Source organism: Perca flavescens, chromosome 19, assembly GCF_004354835.1.
Source record: "Perca flavescens isolate YP-PL-M2 chromosome 19, PFLA_1.0, whole genome shotgun sequence".
Classification (NCBI taxonomy): Eukaryota; Metazoa; Chordata; class Actinopteri; order Perciformes; family Percidae; genus Perca; species Perca flavescens.
In genome coordinates, this window is record NC_041349.1 from 7,809,822 (window position 1) to 7,820,382 (window position 10,561).

General features: G+C 38.4%; 1 protein-coding gene across 1 annotated transcript; it reads left to right on the top strand.

Annotated features, from left to right (window-relative positions):
* Nucleotides 1-667: 667 nt before the first annotated feature.
* LOC114546188 (cytosolic non-specific dipeptidase) lies at nt 668-10,239 on the top strand. The gene is made up of 11 exons (XM_028564875.1): nt 668-727; nt 2,282-2,425; nt 2,608-2,770; nt 4,925-5,013; nt 6,189-6,389; nt 6,541-6,625; nt 6,792-6,952; nt 7,077-7,241; nt 8,367-8,508; nt 9,473-9,620; nt 10,167-10,239. Exons 1-11 carry the CDS (start codon nt 668-670, stop codon nt 10,237-10,239), a joined length of 1,431 nt encoding a protein of 476 aa, XP_028420676.1.
* Nucleotides 10,240-10,561: the final 322 nt, after the last annotated feature.

Below are 10,561 nucleotides of genomic sequence, written 5' to 3' on the forward strand. Positions count from 1 at the left end.
TACACCTCTGTTATTCTAATATTACCATGTAATACAATAGAAACAGGCAGTTTTGCATTTTGCGGTACTGATTCATGGTTGTTACACAGAAACTACCAGCAGCGTTTCCAGGTAAGAAGTCACAAGATTAAACATCATTAACATAAATTAAAGTATTACCTTGAAACAAAAGGGAAATGTTTGGAACATCAAGGATGAATTTCAGCATTATAATATGGTAATTACCAATTTTAAATTCCAAGAAGTTTTATCTAATTTGGAAGGTATTACGCTGATAGTAGCCTATAATAGTGTGAAAACATCAACATATATTGTTCATCCATAGTTTTGACGCCTCAGTGAGAATCTACAATGTAAATAGTCATGAAAATAAATAAACTCATTGAATGAGGTGTGTCCAAACTTTTGGCCTGTACTGTATATATATATATATATATATATATATATATATATATATATATATATATATATATATATATGAGTCACACACTCATCATGTAACATAAACTACAAGATGTACAAAGTAATGGGGCTAGTCAGCTGTGACAACAATGTTGCAAAACTGAGGGTGTGGTTTTGGTCCTCAAATATGACTGCAAAGGGCTGGAGGTAGGCTCGTCTCACTCCACTCTGCCTGTTCAACCCTCAGCTCCTGTTGCTGGCAAAGATGGCTCATCTCACAGCGCTTTTTAACTATGTGGACGAAAACCAGGATCTGTACGTGCAGGTAAGCTCATCCTGAGTGTTTTGATGTAACAATTCAATGTAAGTTTACTCCCTTAATGACCTCCTGCTGTTACGGTAATGGCTGGGTATCGTTCAAAAAATGTCGATGCCAATACTGTGACTTTGATACCGGTTCCTAAACGATACTTTTTTCGATTCCAATTCATACAACAAAAATAAATTGCAACAAATCTTTTGATTTATTTTTCAGCTCATACTTTGTGAGCTCTGCATAATGCTGGATTTCCACAGGCAGCTGAAATAACGGCGGAGTGGAGCGATTCAATTCATTCCCTATGAGAACAGCAGTGTGAGCGAATTCCGTTGATGGTGACACAAGTCACTCTCCCCTCTCTGCCAAAGTTGACTCAGAGTCAATGTGGTAGCCAATGAGAATGCAGACTCACGAACGTTCCTTCAATATATTCTCCCGTATATACAATACGCTATATTTGAAATTCTGCCAAAAATAAAAAAGCGGAAAAATTAACGGAACCACAACCCGAATCAGATTGGTGGAAAAATGAATGTGATAGGCGAGTTCCCTTTTCGTTTTGTCAATACAAAAAAACAAGCTTGCCAAAGGATATCCCAGGCATTAGACATTTCTGGTGAGTAACGTTACATTATACATTTTTTATTTAGTAACGTTAGCACTTTAGCATGACAAACCACTAACTCGGCGGGCAGTTCTCTTTTTCGTAAAAAGATAGCATGCCATCAACGGTTTCTTTCTACGGTCCATGGTGCACGAAGAAAAGACAGAAACACTCTATGCAAATAACAAAACACAACTTATCAAAAACGATTTCATAGGTCAGATAGAAAATTAATGCAGCGACACCTGACACCACCAAAACGTGTACACCGTCGGCACTATTCTTTGGAATCCGCTGCATGTCAATGCACGTGACCAACAACAGCGGAGTTGCAGTTGAAAAACGCTGCCTGTGGAAACTCAGCATAACGTAGAGTTTATCCTGCCTGCCTCTGCGATGTGTAACGTCAGACAGCCAATCACAAACTTTATTAGATCTTGGTAGAAGCATGCCTCATGCTGATTGGCTCACTGACACTGATGAAATTTACTCCTCTGGTATTGAAATTGGGTATTGAATGACAGGTCATTTTTTGATAACTGATACTTTAGAGGCAATTTGGTCGGTGGCAAAAAAGTATTGAATTCGGTACCCAGCCGTAGTTATGGTCAACTAATATCATAGTGGTAATCAGACTGCATCCAAATGATGTTAATCTTGAACAATAAGCAGCAACTAATTTACTCCGGGTTAGAGAATGTGCCAAATGTCATTTCAAATGAAAGTTGAGCCACCAGACAACACGCAATCACATCAGTTTCAGTGACATGTTGCTTTTGTACAACTTTGTGGAACCCTAATGTACATTCAAGGCCCATTCACTTTGACTACACTTTGCAGTTTTGAATTAAGCTTTAACAAAATGTGAGCCTTACACTTCTCAAACTTGGACGTGCTGTATGAAACACCAATCATGTTTTCTTGTTAAAATGTATGTGAATTTTTCTTGTTCCTAGCGTCTCGCAAAGTGGGTGGGAGTCCAGAGTGTGTCTGCTTGGCCAGAGAAGCGCGGGGAGATCAAGAAGATGATGGAGATGGCAGCTAAGGACATTGAGAAGCTTGGGGGAACAGTGGAGATGGTGGACATCGGCAAACAGAAGGTATTTAAGAGTGTGCTGTGTAATGTTGTGGACTTAATCCATTGTTTTTTCATTGCTTTCCCTACGTATACTGTTTTGACTATTTGGTTCTGTTAAAGGTTTTAATTTAACAGAATGGGCCAGTTTTGAAAAACCTTAACTCTTATTAAAATGTAGGCTGTTATTTTTCTTTGTGCATGCAGCTTCCCTGTGGCGAGGAGATCCCCCTGCCACCTATCATCCTGGGTAGTTTGGGTTCAGACCCGGGCAAGAAGACGGTGTGTATCTACGGCCATCTTGATGTCCAGCCAGCTAAGATTGATGATGGCTGGGATACAGAGCCTTTCACTCTGGTGGAAAAAGACGGTGAGAGCACAAGTTTTTTGGTTTCTCTTTGACACAGAATTACCCTGAAGCTGTTTTCATATGATCCGGAAAGTTTGTAAGATAAAATCCAAACAGCTTCAATGGAAGTCATTGAAGTAGACTGGAATGTTGTTTAGGCATGTAACACAAGGCGTGGTTTGGTTAACTTCAGGGTTTCTGTTCCCAAGCTTTCTTGTTATGATTACACTACTTTCTTTTTTGGCTTGGCAAACATATCACAATGAAATAACATTGGTAATTTAGTATTTTCACTATTACTACAATCTCTACTTAAATGTAACATCTGTAAATGTTCTTTGAGCTTTGAACTAGTGATCATATCACAGTTTGCTGCACATTTCCAAAGTCCAGCCTACTTACCTCATGCTTTAGGGTAGAGTTGTTCTCTGAATCCGGACTTATCTGCAAGCCTTGCAGATCAAGTTGAACAAGTACTGTTGTATTTAACAATAATACATTCATGGCTCACATGAAGCATTTTACTTAGTGAATGTATTACATGATGAAAGATCTTTTTGGATAAATCCCATATTTATCATTTTATTTTTGCCTGCTATTTAACCAACTTGCCAGCGTTCCTAAATTAGTTACTGTGAATCATTAAAATCTACACAATAATTAAAATGCTATAATAATTTTACACTCTAAAGGTGTATTTGTCATGTGTTAAACAACACAACAAAATTACTTAACTCTACTGTGTGTGAACCCCTTTGTAAGGTATTAGCACTTATTAACCAGGTCAACTCCCTGGCCACTTTATTAGGTCCATCTGTTCAACTGCTTGTTAGCGCAAATATCTAAATGGCGAATCACATGGCAGCAATTCAATGCATTAGGCATGTAGTCATAGTCAGGTCAATCTGCTGAAGTTCAAACCAAGCATGAGAATGGGGAAGAAGGGTGATTAAAGTGACTTTGAACATGGAAGGTTGTTGGTGCCAGATTTCAGAAACTGGGATTTTAATGCACAACCAAAACATTCCTAAAAAGAGAAAATATCCAGTGAGCAGCAGTTATCTTGTTTGTGTTGATGGCAGAAGTCAGAGGAGAATGGCCAGACTGGTTTGAGCTGATAGAAAGGCAATAGTGACTAAAATAACCTCTTGTTACAACTGAGGGATAAAGAAGAGCATCTCTGAGCGCACAACACGTTGAATCTTGAAGCGGATGGGCTACAGCAGCAGAAGACCACAGCGTGTGCCACTCCTGTCAGCTAAGAACAGAAAACTGAGGCTACAATTGGCATGTGCTCTCCAAAATTGGACAATAGAAGATTGGAAAAACGTTGGCTGGTCTGTTTAGTCTTGATTTCTGCTGTGACATTTAGATGGTCGGGTCAGAGCCTGGATCCATCCTGCCTTGTATCATGGTTCAGGCTGGTGGTGGTGGTGGCCCCTACAAATTGTTTAAACAAAGCTCAAATCATCTCAAACTGGTTTCTTGAACATGATGAGTTCCCTGTCCTCAAATGGTCTCCTCAATCACCAGATATCAATCCAACAGAGCACATTTGGGTTGTGGTGAAACGGGAGAATCGCATCATGGATGTGTAGCCGACAAATGTGCAGCAACTGCGTGATCTTATCATGTCAATATGATAAATCTCTGAGGAATGTTTCCAGCACCTTGTTGGATTCATGACACAAAGAATTAAGGCCGCTCTGAAGGCAAAAAACGGGTTCCAACCTGGTACTAGCAAGGTATACCTAATAAAGTGGCCAGTGACGGTATATTTGTAGTTTATTTTTTTATGACAAAAGGATTAATACAATTTATTTTACCTCTTACTTTTTATTCGTTGGATTTTTTTTGTTTGTTACCCAAATAGTCTTGTGTACTTTCTGGTAATAGTCAGCTGATAGAAAGTGCCACATCCACTTCCTCCTGTCTGCTCAGCCCTCTTCTTGCTTATGTCATGTTTTACTATCCAGTCATTTAGTTGCTAAAGAGTGACTGAATCTGCTGACAGACACCAAATATCTGCTCCTCCACTTCCCCCAGGTCAGCGTCCAGCCCAGGGGCAACACACTTCAACTAGAAACGTAAAAATTATAATAATAATAACTTGCTGATGTCATATAAAAGCCCAGGACTTTAAAGTTAAACACTGTTTGTGTTATTTCTTTGCAGGTAAGCTCTATGGAAGAGGTTCTACTGATGACAAAGGTCCTGTGTTGGCCTGGTTTAACTGCATTGAGGCCTACCAAAAGATCAAGCAGGTAAAGTTCCCACCACAGTTTCATCTCTAACTTATTGTGTCTTTCTTTACCCTCCGACGGGCACTGTGATTAGGGAAAAACTGTTTAAATTGGCTCCAGGGGTAGAGTTGCCAAAACCACATCTGCATTATCCATGTTTACAGTAGTAAATCATGCTTCAAGTAATCAAACTTTCCTGTTGGTCCAACAACAAATTTTGAGTGATATAGGACCAGACCTCTGTAGCAAGACTTTAGGTGTAGTCACAGTCAACTGAATGTGCAGCCAGCCAATATCATTGATGATGGTGTTACAGAGCTTTTTGTTGTGGTTATGTGTTTCCAAAAATAACCTGAAGCTCCTTATTAGCCCATTGGGTATGGTTGAACAGTGATGGGAAACATCAACACAAATCAGAACTTTACTGGATGGAATGTTGTTTGGTAAGCGAAAATATACCAAGGTGTGGTGATTTATTTTATGACGTTTTCACAATAACATTGTTTGGAATTTATAGATGGTAAATGGAATGATAATTCTAGGTTAAATCCATATCTTATATACAGTAGTAGCTCAGTCCGTAGGGAGTTGGGTTGGGAACTGGAAGGTAGCTGGTTCAAGTCCCCATACGGACCAAATTACGGAGCGTGGATTGGTAGCTGGAGAGATGTCAGTTCACCAAGGCACCGACCCTAGGGCACCTGTTCAGCAGTCGCAGCCCCCTCACTCTGACATCTGTCCATTTGTACATGTGAAAGGACCTGTAGAGTGTAAATTGTAATTTCCCCACTGGGGATTCATAAAAAAGTATGAATTAAATTCACAGATATTGTGACAAGGAGTGTTTTATCTCTGTGTTAAAGTACAGGGCTGATCCTGCAACTATGTCTTATCCAGCTGTCACTTAATAATTAAATGAAGTCATGCTACCTGCGTGTTGTTTTGAATCACCTTTACTTTTCCCTTAAACATGGAAACTGTTTTTCTGAAGGGAAACAATCCCAATGACATACTGTAGGACATGCCGATCATTATTTAAGGAGCTTCAGGTAACACACCCAGGATTTATTCTATGACCAGGATTAACATAAAATACATAAAAGTGACAAATAAAATAAAAAATAAGTACAATACAAAGAAGGGCAATACAGTGAGGCCTGGTGATAAATTTAGCCTTATCTCTCTTCTTGTTGCAGGAGCTTCCCATCAACATAAAATTCTGCTTCGAAGGAATGGAGGAGTCTGGATCTGAGGGCCTGGATAAACTGGTGTTTTCTCAAAAAGACTCCTTCTTAAAAGATGTGGACTATATCTGCATCTCTGACAATTATTGGCTCGGCAAGACCAAACCCTGCATCACCTACGGTCTGAGAGGAATCTGCTACTTCTTTATTGAGGTAAAGTCTGATTTTTATTTCTGTTTGCACTTTAGTTAAACTGTGGCAACAATAAATCTAGTTTCACTGTATGCAATTATTCCAGAATACGTTTCTTTGTGAAATTGTATTTTGATGAAGCATAATAAAAGATTTCTTTCTTAAATTATAGGTGCATTGCAGTGACAAGGACCTACACTCAGGGGTGTTTGGTGGCTCTGTTTATGAAGCCATGACCGACCTGATTGCACTTATGGGCAAGTGAAGCTGATAAATGAACTATAATCTCATAAAACAAATTTTAATGCAGTTTTAGAGGTAAACACTGGAGACAAAATCTGTTTCTTTGAATGTCACTTTAGACATTTGTAGGGTTTAAATCTTCAAAGAGTTTCAATATTGTGTCTGTGTCTTTCTTAACAGGCTCCCTCTTAGACAATAAGGGGAAGATTTTGGTTCCTGGGATAAGTGATGATGTGGCCCCTCTGACAGATGAGGAAAAAAAGCTGTATGAGAAAATAGATTTTGACTTGGATGAATTCCGCAAAGACATTGGAGTCGAGCACCTACTACATGACACCAAGGCAAGGCATCGATTTCTGTTTCTACATCACTCAAAGATAGAAATGTGCTGCACTACTCTGGAATACTCCAGGTTAATCATCGTAATTTAATCATACTGTTCTTTTTATTTTTTTTTTCCTGTAGGAGAAAGTCCTGATGCACCGCTGGAGGTATCCATGTCTTTCTCTACATGGTATTGAGGGAGCTTTCTCTGAAGCAGGAGAAAAGACTGTTATCCCCTGCAAGGTCATCGGCAAGTTTTCCATCCGCCTCGTCCCCGACATGGACCCCAAAGTTGTCGAGATAAAGGTAGACCCTAAAATATCTTAAAGGTATAGTGGAGGATTTTCCCGAATTTTAGAAAAGAACCGCCCTCTGTACTTTTTGAAAAAATGCACATGCGCAACACTCTGCCTGCTCCCGAGAGGGAACGCCTATTAAACGTGTGCATGAGAGTGCACTGTTTACAAGTTGCTGTCGGCATGGCTCATACAAGCCTACTTTCCAAAAGAAGATTTGCACTTTTTCACAAATTGAGATGTTTACCGTGTGTGCGTGGTGCGTGACTTGTGCCAGGGCTAGCATCGCTAATCATAGCTTACATCAACTTTTACTAGCAGTGATTTTAAATGGATTTCTCCAAATAGCATGCCAAACTTTACTTGTGGAGTAGAAACTTCACAACTGAGGGATCAGTGGGAAGCCCAACCTGTGCTTTTAGCGCACGCTAGCGTGTGAAATATTCTCCCAAAAGCTTCAATGCTTCAATGAATGGCTGAAACCGTAGCTCAAGCTCACCACACATATACACCTGAAAGCTAGGGACGTGCACGTACGACGGCCTTATGTAAACATATCACCAGAATGACTGACAACTAGGAGGACCAATAGTCTTGATGATCCACCCGGAAAAAGAGAAAGAAAATCCTGCACTATACCTTTAACTGTGATTATAATTCTGTCATCTGCTAGTATTCATGTGACTAGAACCCAATAAAGGTTGTGGTGTGGAACTTGTTTAAGCCTCTGCCAGTAGAATTTAAAACTTGATGACTTTGCCAACCACTCGAGGGCCTTAGTGGTAGTTTTGTCACAAAGATAACTCTCAGAATATTGCACCCACAGCTAAAATCTTGCAAGTAAAGCAGATTCACAAAGGAGCCTTAATTTGTTAAATTCTTAAGATGAAAAAAATGGTTCAAAAAGCTACTGGATCTATTCTTCTTGACAAAGATAATCTTGCCACTACTAGTAGTTCTAATAATTCTTAAAAGAATGTTTAAAATAATCAGAACAATTGTTCATACAACAGTTGTTCCTTGTTTCCCAAGTGGAAAGAAACAAGGCAGAAAACAAGGAATATGTATATACTATATATATCAGTTATTATAATTATTAAATTTAACTTTTCCACATTTCTTTTTCATTTTCAAGGTTATTGATCATCTGAAGAAGAAGTTTGCTGAACTGAAAAGCCCAAACAAACTGAAGGTGTACATGGACAACGGAGCCAAGGCCTGGGTCTCTGACTTCAACCACCCGCACTACCTGGCTGGCCGAAAGGCCATGAAGACAGGTACAGAGGCTGAGTGATGCAAGACCAATAGAGATGGATATGGTTAAAGGATTAGTTCACTCAAAACACATACTCCCACTTACCCCCCTGTTAGCTAGCCATGTTTATAGTTTCATTCTTTGTATGCCAAAGTTTTGAAATAGTCACTTGTTTGTGGGGCTCAAAGCACTGAAAACCAAAAGTAGTACGTCTTTACAGAAACAATGTCCTGGTCACTCAGAGTAATCCACAGGCGTTTTTAAAAGGCAGAAAATAGTTTCCATTTGTTTTTATTGAAGGTAGTTAGCGATAAAACTGATGTCAAGAAGCCACAAAGGATTACGCAGGAAACGTTATTGTAATTTGGGTGAAATGAAAATCATGGATAAGGAAATCTTTTTTTTATTTTTTATTACACTCTGTCCCTCATGTTGTAGACATTTTTATTTCTTATTTTGACCCTCTTCACTCATATGGCTATGCATAGCCATATTCTACTGCTCTTCATACCATCTATCCTGCACATACACTTATTCTTACTACTCTTATAATGTGACCACACTGCACATTGCTGTACATACTGTACATATGTCTATGTGGTTTATTCAGAATATACATATTTATTCTGTTTGTCTTATTATATATTCTGTTAATACACTGCATATGTCTATATCTATATAATTCTTACTACTAGTATAATGTCACTGCCACTACATTTCACATATCTGTACACATGTTGTTCATACATTGTTCATATTACATAGCCATATTTATTCTGCTCTTATAACACTGCAATATATTTCTTGTCCTGCCTATGCTACACCTGTCTATACTTTGTATATCACATTGCACTTTTCTGCTTTTTTTTGCACTTCTGGTTTCGTTGTCTTTGTACTTGTACTCTGCAGAATGACAATAAAGTTCAATCTAATCTTGAATCTAAAATCATATTGACCCATTTTCTCCTCCTCTTGCTGTGCCATAGTCTTTGGTGTGGAGCCTGACTTGACCCGCGAGGGTGGAAGCATCCCTGTCGCCCTGACCTTCCAGGAGGCCACAGGATGTAATGTCATGCTGCTCCCTGTTGGATCCTCTGATGATGGAGCTCACTCCCAGAATGAAAAGCTCAACAGGTCTGTCACAGTGCTTCACTTCTCCTTATTTCCCTTTCTACCTGAATGACTGTGATTGAGAAAAGAGGGGGAACCTCCAGAAACCGAAGAGTTAAAAGATATTCTCATAGGAGTTCAATGTCTAGTGTCACTAGAATAATCAGGATTGAAAAATGTACATGTAATATTGAGGAAAAAAAATGATTTGATTAAGGAAAGGCAGCTTTATTTGTATAGCACATTTCAGCAACAAGGCAATTCAAAGTGCTTTACATAAAAACATTAAAGAGCAGTTAAAATTAAGGCTAAAGGAAAGATTGTCATAAGGCTGAGTACTGTCTGTCACGTCCACATTTTGTTTTATGGTTTATGTTTTTATGTTGAATTTAGTGATAGTTTAATTAACAATTTAAGTTCTTCCACCCAAACGTTATAATTAAAATGAGATGCAATAACTTTAATCTTTATGAATGATCTTCACGACTTACCATTCTGTTGCAGCTTGTAAAAAACACAAATATTCACAGATTAAACAAGCTCATCACTGTTTAATCTTTCCATTTTCAGAACCAACTACATTCAAGGGATCAAGATGCTCGCTGCATACTTCCATGAGGTTTCCCAGCTGGAAAAAAAGTGATGTCTCATTATGAGAAAAATGTAAAATATGTCTATCCTCACTATAAGAGCCATAGCCTTTATGGTGTGATCAAGGTTATTATAGTTTTGCATTTTTCATTAGTTTTTATTTTTATTTTGTTTTGACTTTTTGTTTTCAAATTCAATTTAGTTTTAATTAGTTTATAAAGCGGGTTTGCTAGTTTATTTTTTTTAATGCTTAGTCTTAGTTTTTATTAGTTTTAGTCTTTTTTTGTAATATGGGTTATTTGTCAGGGGATTCAAAAAATTCAGAAAAAGTATTGTGTAATAATAACTCAAGAAAAACATCATACAATTTCAGA